The sequence below is a fragment of the Ranitomeya imitator genome, chromosome 4, assembly GCF_032444005.1.
Source record: "Ranitomeya imitator isolate aRanImi1 chromosome 4, aRanImi1.pri, whole genome shotgun sequence".
NCBI classification, from domain to species: domain Eukaryota; kingdom Metazoa; phylum Chordata; class Amphibia; order Anura; family Dendrobatidae; genus Ranitomeya; species Ranitomeya imitator.
In genome coordinates, this window is record NC_091285.1 from 428,323,800 (window position 1) to 428,343,733 (window position 19,934).

A 19,934-nucleotide genomic window follows, 5' to 3' on the forward strand; every position below is an offset into this window, starting at 1 on the left:
GTCCCAGATAGCCCCCCGATACTCACCTATCTCCCCCGGTGCTCCTCGTGGCTCCCGATGGGCGCTGCCATCTTCAAAATGGCCGGCCGGCACCGGGAGAATCTTTGGGGTCTCGGCTGCCTGGGGTAGCCGAGACCCCAAAGAACATGATCGGGGTCGGTTTTACCGACCCCTGTTTTGCGATCGCCGGTAATTAACTGTTTACCGGCGACCGCAAAAAAAAAAAATAAATCAAAGTGTAATTCTCTGTCCTCTGATGTGATCGCACATCAGAGGACAGAGAAATAGGGGGATTCGGGGACCCTATCATACTCACCTGTGTCCCTGGGTCCTCCTGCTGCTCCTCCTGGCCGCCGGCAAAAGAAAATGGCGGGCGCATGCGCAGTGCGCCCGCCATCTGTCTCCATCTGCCGGCCGGCAGGAGACGAGCAGTTGGGGTTAGGGTTAGGGCTAGGGTTAGGGCTAAAGTTGGGGTTGGGGCTAAATTTAGGGTTAGGGTTGGGGCTAAATTCAGGGTTAGGGTTCTTTCACACTTACGTCGGTACGGGGCCGTCGCAATGCGTCGGCCCGACATACCGACGCACGTTGTGAAAATTGTGCACAACGTGGGCAGCGGATGTAGTTTTTCAACGCATCCGCTGCCCAATCTATGTCCTGGGGAGGAGGGGGCGGAGTTACGGCCACGCATGTGCGGTCAGAAATGGCGGACGCGACGTACAAAAAAAGTTGCATTGAACGTTTTTTGTGCCGACGGTCCGCCAAAACACAACTGATCCAGTGCACGACGGACGCGACGTGTGGCCATTCGTCACGATCCGTCGGCAATACAAGTCTATGGGCAAAAAAACGCATCCTGCGGGCACATTTGGAGGATCCGTTTTTTGTCCAAAACGACGGATTGCGACGGATGCCAAACGACGCAAGTGTGAAAGTAGCCTTAGGGTTAGGGTTGGGGCTAAAGTTAGGGCTAGGGTTGGGGCTAAAGTTAGGGTTAGAGTTGGGATTAGGGTTAGGGTTTAGATTAGGGTTGGTATTAGGGTTAGGGTTGGTATTAGGGTTACGCTTGGGATTAGGGTTAGGGTTTGGATTAGGGTTGGCATTAGGGTTAGGTTTGGGATTAGGGTTAAGATTAGGGGTGTATTGGGATTAGGGTTAGGTTTGAGGTTAGGGTTGAGATTAGGATTAGGGGTGTGTTGGATTTAGGGTTTTGATTAGGGTTATGGTTAGGGTTGACATTAGGGTTGTTTTGGGGTAAGGGTTGTGATTATCGTTAGGGTTAGTGATTCGGATTATGGATCGGGTTGGGATTAGGGTTAGGGGTGTGTTGGGATTAGGGTTGGAGCTAGAATTGGGGGGTTTCCACTGTTTAGTTACATCAGGGGGTCTCCAAACACGACAGCCAATTTTGCGCTCAAAAAGTCAAATGGTGCTCCCTCCCTTCTTGAGCTCTGCCATGCGCCTAAACAGTGGGTTACTCCCACATATGGGGCATCAGCGTACTCGGCATAAATTAGACAACAACTTTTGGGGTCCAATTTCTTCTGTTGCCCTTGTGAAAATAAAAACTTGGGGGCTAAAAAATCTTTTTGTGGAAAAAAAATATTTTTTTATTTTCACGACTCTGCATTCTAAACTTCTGTGAAGCACTTGGGCATTCAAAGTTCTCACCACACATCTAGATAAATTCCTTGGGGGGTCTAGTTTCCAAAATGGGGTCACAAGGGGGGGGTTGCTACTGTTTAGGTACATCAGGGGCTCTGCAAACGCAACATAACGCCCACAGACCATTCTATCTAAGTCTGCATTCCAAAACGGCGCTCCTTCCCTTCCGAGCTCTGCCGTGCGCCCAAACAGTGGTTTACCCCCACATATGGGGTACCAGCATACTCAGGACAAATTGGACAATAACTTTTGGGGTCCGATTTCTCTTGTTACCCTTGTGAAAATAAAAACTTGGGGGCTACAATATCTTTTTTGTGGAAAAAAAATATTTTTTATTTTCACGACTCTGCATTCTAAACTTCTGTGAAGCACTTGGGCATTCAAAGTTCTCACCACACATCTAGATAAGTTCCATGGGGGGTCTAGTTTCCAAAATGGGGTCACTTGTGGGGGGTTTCCACTGTTTAGGCACATCAGGGGCTCTCCAAACGCGACATGGCGTCCAATCTCAATTCCAGACAATTCTACATTGAAAAAGTAAAACGGCACTCCTTCTCTTCCAAGCTCTGCGGTGCGCCCAAACAGTGGTTTACCCCCACATATGGGGTATCGACGTACTCAGGAGAAATTGCACTACAACTTTTGTGGTCTAATTTCTCCTGTTACTCTTGTGAAAATAAAAATTTGTGGGCAAAAAGATCATTTTTGTAAAAAAAATGCGATTTTTTTTTTTTTTTTTTCACGGCTCAACGTTATAAACTTCTGAGAAGCACATGGGGGTTCAAAGTGCTCACCACACATCTAGATAAGTTCCTTAAGGGGTCTAGTTTCCAAAATGGTGTCACTTGTGGGGGGTTTCCACTTTTTAGGCACATCAGGGGCTCTCCAAACGCGACATGGCGTCCAATCTCAATTCCTGCCAATTCTACATTGAAAAAGTAAAACGGCGCTCCTTCACTTCCAAGCTCTGCGGTGCGCCCAAACAGTGGTTTACCCTCATATATGGGTATCGACATACTCAGGAGAAATCACACAACAACTTTTGTGGTCTAATTTCTCCTGTTACCCTTGTGAAAATAAGAATTTGTGGGCGAAAAGATCATTTTTGTGTAAACAAATGCGATTTTTTATTTTCACGGCTCTACGTTATAAACTTCTGTGAAGCACATGGGGGTTCAAAGTGCTCACCACACATCTAGATAAGTTCCTTAAGGGGTCTAGTTTAGAAAATGGTGTCACTTGTGGGGGGTTTCCACTGTTTAGGCACATCAGGGGCTCTCTAAACGTGACATGGCGTCCGATCTCAATTCCAGCCAATTCTGAATTGAAAAAGTCAAACGGCGCTCCTTCATTTCCAAGTTCTGCGGTGCGCCCAAACAGTGGTTTACCCCCACATATGGGGTATTGGCGTATTCAGGAGAAACTGCATAACAAAATTTATGGTTACATTTCTGTTTTTATACTTGTGAAAATAAAAAAAATGGTTCTGAATTAAGATGTTTGCAAAAAAAAGTTAAATGTTCATTTTTTCCTTCCACATTGTTTCAGTTCCTGTGAAGCACGTAAAGGGTTAATAAACTTCTTGAATGTGGTTTTGAGAACCTTGAGGGGTGTAGTTTTTAGAATGGTGTGACACTTCTTATTTTCCATCATATAGACCCCTCAAAATGACTTCAAATGTGATGTGGTCCCTAAAAAAAAAAAGGTGTTGTAAAAATGAGAAATTGCTGGTCAACTTTTAACCCTTATAACTCCCTAACAAAAAAAAATGTTGTTTCCAAAATTGTGCTGATGTAAAGTAGACACTATTGTAGATGAAAGTAGTACTGCCAGTAGAACATGACCAGGATACCTATCGCTACAGAGGTTCAGGGGGCCGAAGCCTTTCATCTACAATAGTGTGGTAGCATTTTGCTCTGCACAGTGGAGGTTTTTCCCTATATGCTGCATTTACTCAGCTTCACACACAGGCATGCACCTGGATGTGAGGGGGTTCTGAACACTTTAACCGGGTTCGGATACACCTCTGGGACACTTACTGTGTATGATATATGCTTTATCTAGGCTAATATGCATTGGTTTGGGGCTTTCTTTACCATCCAGATATGTTTCCTCTATACTTGGGTTAAATATTGAATCTGTCATAATTACAAATTTCAGTGCTGGAGGCTGATCCCCTTCGGACTGTTACTTTACTGGATGGTACCTTCCATCTCTCTTAATTTATTTTCTGTTTAGTGATTTGGGTGATTTACTACGAACAGCCGCATTTACCTAAGAGACATTTGGTATTCTCCATGCTAATATCGCTACCACCACCTACCTATTATGTATATACCGGTTGTGCATTTTTAGGTATTTGTTTATTCAACTAGCAGGTGTATACATGTTTTTACAGGTAACTATCTTTAAGTATCTAGTTAAGGCCAGATATAAAGTACACTACCTTTTGACTGTATATTGATTTGTTGTCATGGTAAGCCAGCAAGATTGTACATGACTTCATCATATATTTAGATGTGTATTTTAAGCAGCTTTTCCAACAGGAATATTTGTTATCTGATGATGGCTATTATGTTACATGTCCAGGGGGGAGGCTCCTTATTAGGAACCTCTGATGTCTTATTCTGTTTTTAAATGATTTTAAAAGTGTGGTGTGCTGTTTTGTGTTTTTCTTGGCTGACGAAATAAAGAATTTATAAGTGATTTATATACTATTTTGTGGTGGTCCCCATTATATAGTGTGACGTCTTTTTCTTGTTTTTCTTAATTGATCACTTTTATTACGATTTTTGGGAGGCAGAATTAACAAAAAACAGCAATTCATTAATTTCATTTTATACCATTCTGCGTGTGGTAAAATTGATAAAGCAGTTTTATTCTTCGGGTCAGTACGATTACAGCGATACCTCATTTATATCTTTTTTATGTTTTGGCGCTTTTATACAATAAAAAATATTTTATTTAAAAAATAATTATTTTCCCATCGCTTTATTCTGAGGGCTATAACTTTTTATTTTTTTGCTGATGATGCTATATCATGGCTCGTTTTTTTGCGTGACAAGATGATGTTTTCAGCGGTACCATGTTTATTTATATATGTCTTTTTGATCGCTTGTTATTCCACTTTTTGTTCAGCGGTATGATTATAAAGCATTGTTTTTTGCCTCATTTTTTTTTACGGTGTTCACTGAAGGGGTTAACTGGTGGGACAGTTTTATAGGCCGGGTCTTTACGGACGCGACGATACTAAATATGTGTACTTTCATTGTTTGTTTGTTTTTATTTACATAAAGAAATGTATTTTTTGGAAAAGTATTTATTTATTTTTCTTTATTTAGGATTTTTTATATATATATATATATATATATATATATATATATATATTTACATATGTTAATTTTTTTTTTACATTGTCCCAGGGTGGGAAATCGCTATATAAAGTCAGATCGCTGATCTGACACTTTGCACAGCACTGTGTCAGATCATCAATCTGACGGGCAGTGAAGGAGGCTTCTCAGGTCCTGCTCTCAGCAGGCACTGATAAGCCACCTCCCTGCAGGACCCGGAAGGACCCCGCGGCCATCTTGGATCCGGGGACCTGCAGGGAGGAGACCCTCGGAACAACGCGATCACATCTCGTTGTTCTTGAGGGTCTAAGGGAAGCATGCAAGGAGCCCCCTCCCTGCGTGATGCTCCCCTATGCCACCGGAACGCTACGATCTTGTTTGATCGCAGTGACCCGGAAGGACCCCGTGGCCATCTTGGATCTGGTGACCTACAGGGAGGAGACCCTTGGAACAACGCGATCACATTGCGTTGTTCTGAGGGTCTCTGGGAAGCATGCAGGGAGCCCCCTCCCTGCGTGATGCTTCCCTATGCCACCGAAACACTGCGATCTTGTTTGATCGCAGTGTTCCAGAGGTTAAAGTGTCGGGAGCAGTCCATGACCGCTCCTGACACATAGTGTCAGCTGTGATAAATCAGCTGACACCCAGCCGTGATCGGCCGTGCTCCCCCCGTGAGCGCAGCTGATCGCGCATGACATTCTATTCGGTCCATGGGAAGATGGACGGAACAGTACGTCCAGTGCCAGAAAGGAGTTAAAGGCAATGTAGTAGAACCTCAGACTGTGTCTGTCTGAGTATGGCTAGCTTAAAGTGAATAAGTGAATCAGTCACCGGATTTTTGCTACCTCATCTGAGAACAGCATGATGTAGGGGCAGAGACCCGGAATCCAGCTATGTATCACTTACTGGGATGCTTAGTGTAGTTCTGATAAAATCACTGCCTTATCTGCTGAAGATCTACCAGTTTTCTCAATAATGAGCTCTGTATAACCCCACCCACACCACTGATTGGCAGCTTTCTGTGTACACTGTGCTTAGGCAGAAAGCTGCCAATCAGTGGTGGGGGTGGGGTTATACAGAGCTCATAAATATGGAGTTCTAAAAAGAAGCAGGTTTACCAGTCCTCTTGAGACAATCTCCTGCTGATAAACCACTCATTTATCCTAAGTAAACAGTAAGTACAGTAAGCAGTCCAGTAAATGATATTTTGCTGAAATCAGTGTATCTGTTTCTACATTATGCTCAGATTAGGTGTCAAAACCTGGTGACAGATTTTCTTTAAGTCTTATTGGGTTACAGGGAGTTCTGATGTGTTTCAACAACAATTTACCGATTGATCGGGGAATCGCAGCCAACAGTATTTTACAATATTAGTCCAAATAAGCAAAAACATACAAAATATAATGCAGCCAAACATAGCAATAAGTTAACAGATCCATTAAAGTGTGACACAGGAAGACGATAGCCATAGAAGAAGAAAAAGTAAAATACTGCAGAAATCACACGTGAGCCCCGCTACTTGTCTAGACAATCTTCTCAGATACAGTAGAACCCTCCAGCCCGCATTGTGTGGGTCTCTGTATTTGTTCATTTGGTCTAACATTGTGACAATTACTCATTGTGGAGTTTCCCTGTCATTTCTAACTATGTACATAGTTGTTTGTTTTGGTACACACAATTGTTTCTTTGTACGATGAGGACAGTAGCTGTTGGCTGATTCTTTTCCTAGATACAAAGAGCTGCCATATCCCTTGTTGCAAATAAAATAAATGGTAAGACTATGATGTACAATAAAATGTTATATTGTCGTACCGTGTTAGCCAGAAACATCAGTGTAAATACTTTTATGCTCAAAAATGACAAAAGTATTCTCGGAGTGATACCTTTATTGGCTAACCAGAATTATGTTTGCAAGCTTTCAGTGCACAGTGGCTCCTTCTTCAGGCAAGGGCCTTAAGAAGGAGCCTCTGTGCTCTGAAAGCTTGAAAATATAGTAAGACTATTAAATACAATAGGCAGTTTAAAAACTAAAGTCATCCTCTAAAGGGAATTTGCAGGCAGAGTGAAACCAAGGAGCACGAGAGTTTTTGTACCCAATTGAACTATAGAAACACTTTCATTAAGAGGTAAACTAATAAATGTTATGTTTTAATCATTAGTGGCGATGTGTCACTTCAAATATCAAAAGAATGATCATCACTTCCAAGCAGAAATCCGGTGTGAACAGGTACTCACCAAGATAGTCATCTCCATATATAACCAACAAATAAAGTAGCACTCTGTAGCGCTATAACATGCAAACATGAAATATATGAAACTTGAATTGCATTATTGCACTAGAAAATATGAAAAATTGAGAATACTTAGCACATAGTTTGGCCAATTCTTGTGTACCCAGCAGCCACGATAAGGCGATTCTTGTTGCTTGGAACCTGCCTAATGTGAATCCTCACCTAGACTAAAATCTACATTTATATGGGAAGGTCTAAGAAGATTCACATTAGATAGGTTCCCAGCAACGAGAATCGCCTTATCGTGGCTGCCGGGTACACATGAATTAGCCAATTTATGTGCTAAGTATTCTCAATTTTTAATATTTTCTAGTGCAGTAATGCAATTCAAATTTCACATTTAATGTTTGCATGTTATAGTGCTACAGAATGTGAAACCAGAGAATATTCTCTCGTTTCTAAACCTGTTTGACATTTATTTGGCTGAGTGATGGTTCTAACTTGTACTTCTCAAACTTTGTTTCATTTAATTGTGTTTCTATTTGTTTCATGCTTTGTTTTTCCCTTAAATAAAATTTCCGTAGGTGGAGATTGTCGAGATGGTGTGAAATCATGCTATCATTCCCTGGGGCTCTGTACTGCTCTACATCTTATATAACAAGGACTGACATAAAGTGGACAAGCTTCTCTAGCTGTTCTTTTTTTTTTTTTGCTTGCATGAAAGCAGATGTTCTGCAGGTTTGCATAAAGCACAATAACACAAATCAGAATGTTAGTAGATGCCCTAACTCATTTATTGGTTAATAGATGTTCATTAAATGTTTGCTAGGACAATGTGTAGTTTTAGTCTACCTAACATGGGAGCCTCACGTACAGCTCTTGACTTTACCAAAGAACTATACATCACATTTGTCAGGTTATATGATGGCATTAACTGACCTGATTTACACCATATTATATATTACAATATATTATTTATCTTTATATAGTTTTTTTAACAAAAAAAGTCTATATCAGAATAGATGAAATTTGTTGTTGTTTTTGGCAAAATATAAACAAATCGGTTCTCCGATTTGTAATGAACTCTGGTTTTGATACTTTTCATGACATGATTGCCTCTTCTGGGCCATTTTATCTTGAATGTGTATTAAACACAGCCAATCACATATATTTTCTAAGTAAAAAACATATTGTTGGTTCTTCTAGTCTATTGGGTGTATTGCATATTGGCACTGACGTCAAAAATGTAAGCGGATTACAGTATAAAGTAGAGATATTTGGCACATTTTCCGTGAGCGCACCTCTCCACTGTCTCCCAACTAGCTGTTTGCTGTTGTGCGGTGTGCTCCTCCTTGACTAAAAGTTAAGACAAATGCTCCACCGGCAGGAACTGTGCGCTCTTCATCGGTGCAAGCAGAAGCAGCATCAGGAGAGTGCTGTGGTGCTAAAGTTGGCTGGATCCATCAATATGGACAGCTTAAATGCAGTGATTACAATCTCTATTGGAAAGAACTTGTAAGCACTGCGCTCCTTGCCTAGGAGTTCGGACACCTCTCGTAGACTGCAGCAGTGGTCGATAACCTAAACACTGAGCAATTTTAAAAGACCCCTTTAGTTATGTTTCAAATCTGTATTTTATACTGTAAAAGACTGGGAATATGGATTCAAACCTGTACAGTTATTCCTTGAGACTTGTATTCTGCATGAAGACCACGAGAAAAGAAATCCACAAACACCTGAAAGAGAGTGGATAGAAATCGCATATTCATACAATTAAGCACTGAGAAAACTAAATAATAGAACAATAATTGTAATTCTAGTTATTCACGGAGCAGTGTTATCTTAGTTTATAGTATGTGCAGTATTTTCAGGATTAAAGAGGATACATCATGTATAAACCGGCATATCTGATGTTTACCCTATTCCCAAAAAGTGTGTGATTTTACATAGTAAGGATGGGTAATTGGATTTTTAATTATCTTAACCCTAATATATTCCAATTAGTTAGGGGTCCATTAAAAGCTGTAAGTTGTATTTAGTAGCCAGTGACAACAGAAGAAACAAATTCATGGCCTGGGATTTAGGGCCACAATTTTTCATTTGCAGTTTTTTAAGGGAATTTTCTTTTTTGCTTTTTAGTATTCATTTATGTTTTTAGCATTTAGTTCCGCAAAACAACGCATGATTCATGGATTTTGCACAAAATAAAAAATGCTCTCTTTTTTGCCTTTTTATTGTAAAAAGTCTCAAGTTACTCTAAAATGTCTCCAAATTTGCCCAAAAATTTCAGGCATATATAAAATTACTCCAGGGTGGAACGGAGTACATGTGAGCAATACTTTAGCAAGTTTTAAAAAGTCTCATGCAGAAATGGAAGAATCGATTTGTAGGACTTTGGTCCACTGGCCAGGTCAGTACTCCATGACTACTGGATGGGACTCCTACAGATCTCTCTTGTTCCCAGCATTCTCAGCTCTTGTATTGATTAGCATCACTGGTTTGATGTCGGGTTTGTGTGTCACGCTACTGCATAGTTATAAATGTCTGTCTTGCTGCTTCTTCTTCGTTTCTGCACTAACAAATTGGTTTTAAGAGGTTTCATTCATACCTTTGAAGAACTGTACATTAGTGCCAATGGAAAAGGGCGGTTTCCAGCTTCTGAGGAAATATTAATTATTAGTCCTTTCTGCCTGAGGAATAATATTGAAATCTTGCATCAAAGTGTTGTACTGTACTTTTGTTTTTTCAAAATCTTTTAATTTCAAGTAGTATGCATTGTCTCTTATTTACACATGGGGTGTTGGGAAACACTTCTGCAGACAAGGCAACCATCCGTTGCCTGTCCACCATTGTGCTCGTGTCTTATTAATAAGCCCAACCCAACGCCTTTCATGGCTCCATGCAGAAATGAGGGGCACCGCACCACCTAAAACACCAATGCTTAAAATTACCTTTGTACCATTTGAGGGAGAACAAGCCGTGTCATCTGAAAGAAACAAAAACTTGTCATTTTTTTAAATTGCATTGCCCCTCTTGAGATATTTATAGGGGTATTCCCATCAGCAAGATCCTATCCCAATCTGTAGAAGGTAGGATAATAATATTAGCAAATACCACCAATTAGAAATGTAGTATAGTTCTCCTGATTCGCTATGTCGCTTACCCCATGTGCAGGGCACTGCAGTAGTTTATGTATTCACGGTTAGGACCACCCAAATGGTGACAGTAATGACATAATGAATCAGAAGAAATATACTACACTGCTAAAAAAAATGGAACACTTAAACAACAGAATATAACTCCAAGTAAATCAAACTTCTGTGAAATCAAACTGTCCACTTAGGAAGCAACCCTGTTTGACAATCTATTTCACATGCTGTTGTGCAAATGGAATAGACACCAGATGGAAATTATTGGCAAATATCAAGACACATTCAATAAAGGAGTGGTTCTGCAGGTAGGGACCACATACCACATCTCAGTACCAATGCTTTCTGGCTGATGGTTTAGTCACTTTTGAATATTGATTGTGATTTCACACTCGTGGAAGCATGAGACAGACTCTACAACCCACACAAGTGGCTCAGGTAGTGCAGCTCATCCAGGATGGCACATGAGCTGTAGCAAGAAGGTTTGCTGTGTCTGTCAGCATAGTGTCCAGAGGCTGGAGGCACTACCAGAAGACAGGCCAGTACACCAGGAGACATGGAGAGGGCCATAGGAGGGCAACAACCTAGCAGCAGGACCGCTACCTCAGCCTTTGTGCAAGGAGGAACAGGAAGAGCACTGCCAGAGCCCTGCAAAATGACCTACAGTAGGCCACAAATGTGCATGTGTCAGCACAAACAGTTAGAAATTGACTCCATGAGGATGGTCTGAGTGCCTGAGGTCCACAAATCGGGGTTGTGCTCAGCCCAGCACCGTGCATGACGCTTGGCATTTGCCACAGAACACCAGGATTGGCAAATTTGCCACTGGCGCCCTGTGCTCTTCACAGATGAAAGCAGGTTCACACTGAGCACATGTGACAGATGTTACAGAGTCTGGAGATGCCGTGGAGAGCGATCTGCTGCCTGCAACATGCTTCAGCATGACCGGTTTGGCAGTGGGTCAGTAATAGTGTGGGGTGGCCACACAGCCCTACATGAGCTCACCAGAGGTAGCCTGACTGCCATTAGGTACCGAGATGAGATCCTCAAACCCCTTGTGAGTCCATATGCTGGTGTGGTTGGCCCTGGGTTTCTCCTAATGCAGGACAATGCCAGACCTCAACTGGTGGAAGTGTGTCAGCAGTTCCTGCAAGATGAGGGCATTAAAGGGACACTGTCACCTGAATTTGGAGGGAACAATCTTCAGCCATGGAGGCGGGGTTTTGGGGTGTTTGATTCACCCTTTCCTTACCTGCTGGCTGCATGCTGGCTGCAATATTGGATTGAAGTTCATTCTCTGTCCTCCGTAGTACATGCCTGCACAAGGCAATCTTGCCTTGCGCAGGCGTGTACTATGGAAGACAGAGAATGAACTTCAATCCAATATTGCAGCCAGCATGCAGCCAGCGGGTAAGGAAAGGGTGAATCAAACACCCCAAAACCCCGCCTCCATGGCTGAAGATTGTTCCCTCCAAATTCAGGTGACAGTGTCCCTTTAAAGCTATGGACTGGCCCGCTCGTTCCCCAGAACTGAATCTGATTGTACACATCTGGGACATCATGTCTCGCACCATCCACCATCGTCACGTTGCACCACAGACTGTCCAGGAGTCTGAGAGGAGATCACTCAGGATAACATCCACCGCCTCATTACGAGCATGCCCAGGCATTGTAGTGAGAACATACAGGCACGTGGAGGCCACACACACTGCTGAGTATCATTTCCTTGCTTGATGCATTTCCACTGAAGCTGGATTAGGCTACTTTCACACTAGTGTCGTGCGCTGCACGTCGCAATGCGACGTGCAGACGCAACGACACTAGCGTTGTTAGCGCCGCACAACAGGTGCAGCGGATGCAGATTTTCTACGCATCCGCTGCCCCATTGTGAGGTGCGGGGAGGTGGGGGTGGAGTTCCGGCCACGCATACACGGTCGGAAAAAGCGGTCCATCGGCAGCAAAAAACGTTACATGTAACGTTTTTTGCTCCCGGCGGACTGCCACAACACGGCGCAACCATCGCACGACGGTTGCAACATGTCAATGGGTCGCAATGCGTCGCTAATGTTAGGCTATGGGGCAAAAATGCATCCTGCAGACAACTTTGCAGGATGCGTTTTTTTCCCTAAACGACGCATTGCGACGTATTACAAACGACGCTAATGTGAAAGTAGCATTAGCCTGTAACTTAATTTTCCACTTTGATTTTGAGCATCATTCCATCTTCAGACCTCCGTGGGATATTAGTTGTGATTTACGTTGATAATTTTTAGGTTTTATTGTTCTCAACACATTCCACTATGTCATGTATAAAGATTTAAAACTGGAATATTTCATTCAGTGATATCTAGGATGTGGGATTTTAGTGTTCCCTTTATTTTTTTGAGCAGTATATATATATATATATATATATATATATATATATATATATATATATATATACAGTGGGGAAAATAAATATTTGATACACTGCCAATTTTGCAAGTTTTTGCATCAAATACTTATTTTCCCCACTGTAGGTTTTTAAACTTGGATTTTTATTAATTGAGATTAAGAGAATAACGGGGAAAGGGGGGACATGTTTCCATAGTGCAGTCAGCAAGTGGCGCCATCATGCTACATCTAATAATAATAATACTAATAATAATAATTTTTATTATTATTAGATGTAGCATGATGGCGCCACTTGCTACATCTGCCATTTGGAGAGATTAGCAGGTGTCTCCCAGGGAAGTGGGATTCGGCTCTTCTCTGAACCAGCTGCTAAATTGACAGCCATACTGTAGAACCAGTACAATGCAGGTTTCCTGTTTTCAGTTTTATTCATGTCTTTAGACCCACCCTAAAGAAACTACAATGGGTTGTTACACACACAGCAGCGGCAGTCAGCTGTTTTATGCATCTGCTGCTCTGTGTATACAGCAGCTGCAGCCATAATCATCTGAGGCAGGGACTGTGGATCCTCCACCAGGAACCTTTAGTGTCAACAGAGCAAAGATAGAGAGAAAGGTGTTCCAGCACTGTGGACTGTGGAGCACAGCAGCAGCAGCAGGAACCACTCTGCAGTGCTGTGTGTCCTCTCCTCCCTCCTTCCTCTGTTATCTGCAGATACTTCCTATGTTTCTGCCCCTTCATTAGCTGCCCCAGGACAAATGAGTATGAGTATAGTTTTTCTGATTCACTATGTCTCTTTTCTCATGTGCAGGCATTGCAGAATCTTAGGTATCCATGGTTACATCCACTGATGAAGTGACAGCTAGTTGCTAGTGGTCGTAACCATGGTTACCTAAGGTCCTACAATGCCTGTGTAATAACTCTGCTGGCATCACGGCATGACCTCTGATTTCTCACACTATCTTACCCACTGCTCCGGGTCATGATGTGGTTTCTGTTTCTTGCCAGCTCCATATTCTGTACCTCTGCTCTCTGCATGCTTCCTGGCTGTGTGCATAGTGGGGTGGCACCTGAACTCTCTGGTTCTTATAGGAATCAGGTGCACCTGTGTAATCTGTTCCTGACCAATTGCCAAGAGGCCTCCAGTATTTAGTGCAGCTCCACCCAGTGGACTTGGCCTGTGCAATGTGTTAGCTCAGTTTGTGTTTAGCTTCTGAGTTGCCAGGCCTTGCTCTGTGTTACACCCTCTCTAGAGGCTTTTCTCCTTGCCTTGCCTTGATCTTGTTTGTCCGGCCTCCAGGAGGCAGAATATCCTGGTCCCTGTGTCTTTGTTCTTGTACCTTGTCTTGTTCCACTACCTTGTCTGAGCTTAGTCCTATCTCTGTCTCCTTGTCTGTGGCTTCCTTCCCTGCTGTGTCTTTCCTTGTGTTCTCAGTCTGCTTATGCACCGCACTCCTGCGGTTCTGCTCCGTTCTACTCTGCTCTGCTGCTGCAGTGACCTCTTGCTGCAGCTCCTCTCCGCATTCCTTGTGGTTCTGCTCTGCTTAGCTTCTGCTGCTGCAGTAATCTCTTGCTACAGCTCCTCTCCGCATTCCTTGCGGTTCCACTCTGCTTAGCTTCTGTTGCTGCTCCATCTCCTGCTGCTCTACCATTCCTATCTGCAGCCTTGCGGTTCTCTTCCTGTGTGAACAGGTCTCAACCTGTTCCTTCACACTCTATTCCTTCCTGCTTGTTTCCGGACCTGCATCTCCTGTGTGAACAGGTCCCAACCTGTTCCTTCATACTTCATTCCTTTCTGCTTGTCTCCTTACCTGCACCTCCTGTGTGAACAGGTCCCTACCTGTTGCTTCCTACTACAAATCCATACCTGCACCTCCTGTATGTACAGGTCCCTACCTGTTCCTTCATACACCACACCAGCCAGCCCTGTGTCTCTGCCGTTCCTGCCAGCCCTGTGCCTCTGCCGTTCCTGCCAGCCCTGTGTCGCTGCTGTTCCTGCCAGCCCTGTGTCGCTGCCGTTCCTGCCAGCCCTGTGTCGCTGCCGTTCCTGCCAGCCCTGTGTCTCTGCCGTTCCTGCCAGCCCTGTGTCTCTGCCGTTCCTGCCAGCCCTGTGTCTCTGCCGTTCCTGCATCTCAGCCGTGCCAGCCTACTCATCTGAGTTTCATCCGTGCTGATCTGCCAGTCCTGCCTGATGCCCGCACCTATCCTAGTGTTCCCGTTCTCCAAGTGGGATCAGCAGCCACAGCCAGACACCACCCTGGAGTAGCACCTGGCAGCTGTCTGCCGCACAAGTCTGACCTCATCATCAGAGGCTCCAGCGAAGACCAAGGCAGCTGTCATAGTTATGCCCCTTCCAGGGTAGTCTGATTCGTGGCACAGTGGGGCCACAAACCCCCCTTGGCTCACGCCCATCAGTCAGGGCGTGAGCGTGACAGCCTGCACATGTGGAAAGAGACATGGCGAATCAGAAAAACTACACTACATTTCTAATTGGAGGGATTTGCTAATAGTATTATTATTACAACTACTGCATGTTGGTATAGGATCTTGGAGATAGGAATACCCCTTTAAAATACATTTTGGACATAAGTATTAGATTTAATAAAAAAATTGTTACCACAGTTAACCAACCCAGGAAAAATATAAAATCAACCAGAAATGCTTGGCAGGGTTCACATGCTGGCCAAAAAAGCTAATGTTACAATAGACTAATATTGGTGTGGTGTGTATGTGTCTCCAATTTGAAAATTCAAACAGGTTTTCCAAAACAGACCTACACTGTTAAATGTTTTCACTTACTACAATAATTTATTAAAACAAAAAAAATTTCCCATGCACAAAAATGACCTTGTAACAGAAAATGCCAGCAGGTAGGAATACAGCCGAAAACTGCTGCAACAGCCCACAGTGTACTTGTGGGGTGTACAGTTGCTAAATTGCAATAATAAAATGGGTAGGTAAAAGGTAAATGTGTGTATAATTCAAATGTATTTTTCCAAATGCATGATGCCTACAGAAAAACATGGTGGTGGCAGTGTCCTTATGTGGGGCTGCATGACTGCAGCTGGTGTCGGGGAGCTTCTTTGATGGCATCATGAATTCACTGGTGCACTGCTCTCTATTGAAAGAGAAGATGCTACATCACTATGTGCCTTTGGTAGGCCTTAAAAGAGGTTGTCCTTGAAGAATGGAAAAAGATTGTGCTATATATCTCCAATTTTCTCATCCCATGCCTAGATCACTTGGTGCTGTCTTTAAAAATCACAGAGGTCATTCAAAATACTATATGATGTAGGTTTTGACGTGGGGTGTATTTATTTTTGCATGAACTAATTTGAGTTAAACTGAAGAATTTGCAATGAAAGTTCTATTATTAACCTTTCTTAGGCTAGGTTCACATTTGCTGTTCAGTCCGCAGCTTTCCGTACGCAACCGCAAATGCATGGCAAAACGCATGGAAACGCATGATAACGCTGCATTTTTTATCCGCATCAACTTACGCATGACGGATAAAAAAACGCAACGTTTGCATGCATTTGCATTTGTTTTTGCATGCGCTCGCGTTGTTTATGCGCATGTGTTTGCTATGAAAAAATGTTTCAAGGATAATTTCCTTGACACAAGCCACGCCCAATGGACGTGTCACATGGGATTTCTGGATATAGACCCTTGTGCAGACACAAGCGAACGCATGTCTTTGCATTCCTATGCGCTCCCATAGACTGTAATGCGTTGTTTTGACGCGCTACTTCCGCAAGCGTCCGCATGCGTATGGGGGTGGAAATTTGCCGCAAAAAAATTCTAACATGGTGCATCAGCCGCGCCCAGCCGCACACCGCGAAAATACGCATGCGTAAGCAAACGTGGGCGAATGCATGCAAATGCACACACCTGCGTCTACAATGTTAAAGATAGGAAATCAAAAAGCATGCGGATGTATGCGTCCGAAACCGCAAATGTGAAACCAGCCTAACATGTTAAGTAGTCATGAGCGAGTATACTCGTTGCTCGGGTGGTCTCTGAGTATTTGTTAGTGCTCGGAGATTTAGTTTTTGTTGACGCAGCTGCATGATTTACAGCTGCTAGCCAGCATAAGTACATGTGGGGGTTGCCTGGTTGCTAGGGAATCCCCACATGTAATCAAGCTGCCTAGTAGCTGCAAACCATGCAGCTGTGGCAAGGAAAATTATATCTCCGAGCAGTCACAAATACTCGGAGACCACCCGAGGGTGCTCAAGAAAACCCGAGCAACGAGTACACTCGCTCATCACTAACGTTAAAGGTTAAAAAAAAGTTATGGAAAACTTAGTCTTGTCAAAATTTTGGAAATTGTTCTTGCATTCAATGAGATATTGATTAAAATCTTACTTTTCAAAGGGGTGTAATTGCACTGTAGATGGCAATTTTAAATGAGTAGTACCATTCCCTTGCACTTAGGCCAGTCTCACACGTCCAGATAATTCCGGTACCGGAAAAATCGGTACTGGAATTATCTGTGTCCGTGTGCCGGTGCGTTTCTGTGGCACATCAGTGCAAAAAATCAATGACATCTGCACAGATGCATTGATTTTAATGCGTCTACGTGTGTCAGTGGCTCCGGTACGTGAGGAAACTGTCACCTCAAGTACCGGAGCCACTGATGTGTGAAACCGGCCTTATACAGTCTGGGTAATTGTTCTCCTGCAGGCGGGTTTATGCAAAAAGTGTCCAATTGATTATATTTGTAATGATTACAATAAAGTATTTTTTCTCTTTATGCTTTTATTCCTTCTACTGTGCCCTGAATGAAAACTATACACTAATCACAGCATTTAGCTAAGAATATCACTGATTGTGTTTTTGACCTGGACTAGATACCCCTCTTTCTTTTTTTTTCCACTGACTAATATGACCACTGTGAAGCACATGTTGACTAATAGGGCTCATAATCACCTGCGAGAAACTCGGATGAGTCTCGCACGTCAATACTCGGCGCTGCTGCCTGCACTCAGGAGCGGAGCGTGCGGCTGCATGTATTGCTATGCGGCCGCACGCTCCGATCTGAGTACCGGCAGCAGCGCTGGGTATTAATATGCGAGACTCATCCAAGTTTCTCGCAGGTGAGTATGAGCCCTTAATGTGATGATGACACATCATGACCTGAATGGATCACCGTCCATGCACACTTTGCATCTTTCAGTCTCTGGGCCAGGCTGCAGGTATTGCACGTCCCAAACAGTTTAACATGTGTCATATATATAAAAGGTGACCAGATTGACATGGAATAACCTCCTATTAACACTACAATTTATTTTACACAAACCTCCTAATACAGTACCCATTGAGAAAGCTGGACAGCGAAACGTATGTTGAGGTCTGAGGTGTGGTTGAAAAATGTTGGGTTTAGCTTAGTTTGTCACAATCTTTTTGCTACTATGTGTTAATCTCAGTAGGAGTAGTTTAACACATATTGTTATTTATTTTACTCACATATATAGTGCTATTAATTCCACAGCGCTTTACAGACATTATCATTGCTGTCCCTATCAGTATGTCTTTGAAGTGTGGGAGGAAACAAGAGAACCCAGAGGAAACCCACACAAACACGGGGAGAACATACAAACTCCTTGCAGATATTGTCCTTTGTGAGATTTGAACCCAGGACTCAAGTTCTTCAAAGCTGCAGTGCTATAACCACTGAGCCACTGTGTTACCCTCTTGTCTCTTGTTTTTCATGAACAATTCATCCTTTAATATATATGCTGTATTGCATGGTATATTTTCTTAATATATTGAACCCTGACTAAATATTGATGCAAGTTTTTAGCTATCATTTTGATGGTTAGATTTTATAAGACATTAATATTGAAACTAGATTTGCACTTGATTACAAAGAGATCATTACAGTTTTTGGTACACAATGTCGACCACATTTGGGAACCTGAATTATGCATTTAGGGGCCGATTCATTAGGAGTGCTGTTGCGCACGCCAGTCTTAATGAAGGGGTTTGCTGGAATATAATGTGCCAAATTAATTAAAAGGCGCACACCAGTTAATGAGTTCTACGCTTCTTCTCTGTGGCATACAACTCGCCAAAATATGCCACTCCAGTCAGGAACTAGAGTAGCATTTGTGGCGTAAGAAACGCTGGCACTATTGCTTAATTTGACAAGCAGGAGTAGCCACCCCACCTCCCCCACTCCAGCTCTACTTATTTAGGAAGAGTTGCTTCAAACTGAAGCATATAAATGCCCAATTTTTTTGCTTAACTTTGTGTTGCAGAAAAATGTTGTGATTTTTCAAGGTTCTTTACCACAGAATTGACAAATTGTAGTCTTAACATTTATGATCGGGATCTGTAATGCTTTATGTGCCCTTTTCACCCATAGAAAATATTGTCAAACTGTGATAAATGTTCCCCAATATATAATCATTATCCGTAAAAATGTACAATTACAATCTTGTCGTTATTAATGCAAAATTAATATTTACCTGTACGGCTGACAGTATGTTGCAGTTTATAATATTTTCTAGCATCTGACATAGACAGAAATAAATGTTAAAAATCCAAAAATTAAGATATTTTCTGAGCAAAAAAACTATTTTAAAACATATGTGTAATAAACAGCCATATTTTAAATATAAAAAGTACTAGTGCAAGTGAAATGCATATTGGGATGCACCACATTCCAAGCAATATGGCCTCATTTTCTAGTACACAATTGATTTCATAGTCACTAAAACTTTGAGAAAAAAATGGTTCTAAAATGTTTCTTTAATTCGATTAACCCCTTCACGACGTGGCCAATCTTCATTTTCTTTTTTTTTTCTCCCTTTCTTCCCCGAGCCATAACTTTTTATTTTTTTGTCCACATATAGATATGAGGACTGATTTTTGGCAGGACGAGTTGAACTTTTGAATGATACCATTTATTTTACCACATAGTGTACTGGAAAACAGGAAGAAAATTCCAAGTGGGGAGAAATTGTGAATACAATTCAGTTCTGACATTGTTTTTTTGGGAATTGCTTTTACAGTGTACATTTTGTGGTAAAGATAACATTCCAATATGATTTTGCTCATCAGTACAATTATGGCGATACCAAACATGTCCAGTGTTTTTAATTATTTTCATGGTGAAAAATAAATCAGAAGTTTGCAAAAAA

At 42.4% G+C, this 19,934-nt stretch overlaps 1 protein-coding gene across 2 annotated transcripts in view; it reads right to left on the reverse strand.

Moving 5' to 3' along the window:
• LOC138676331 (17-beta-hydroxysteroid dehydrogenase type 3-like) overlaps window positions 1-19,934 on the reverse strand; it is a 100,577-nt gene that overhangs the window by 10,807 nt on the left and 69,836 nt on the right. Inside the window, exons 6-9 of one of the 2 annotated variants that reach the window (XM_069765518.1) lie at window positions 19,260-19,304; window positions 10,195-10,229; window positions 9,852-9,933; window positions 8,920-8,979 (exon numbers count right to left, since the gene is read on the reverse strand). In XM_069765518.1, the coding sequence (XP_069621619.1) occupies window positions 8,920-8,979; window positions 9,852-9,933; window positions 10,195-10,229; window positions 19,260-19,304 (222 nt within the window). Of the gene's footprint in view, window positions 1-8,913; window positions 8,980-9,851; window positions 9,934-10,194; window positions 10,230-19,259; window positions 19,305-19,934 lie in introns of both variants that reach the window. The other variant, XM_069765517.1, reaches the window with a different exon arrangement.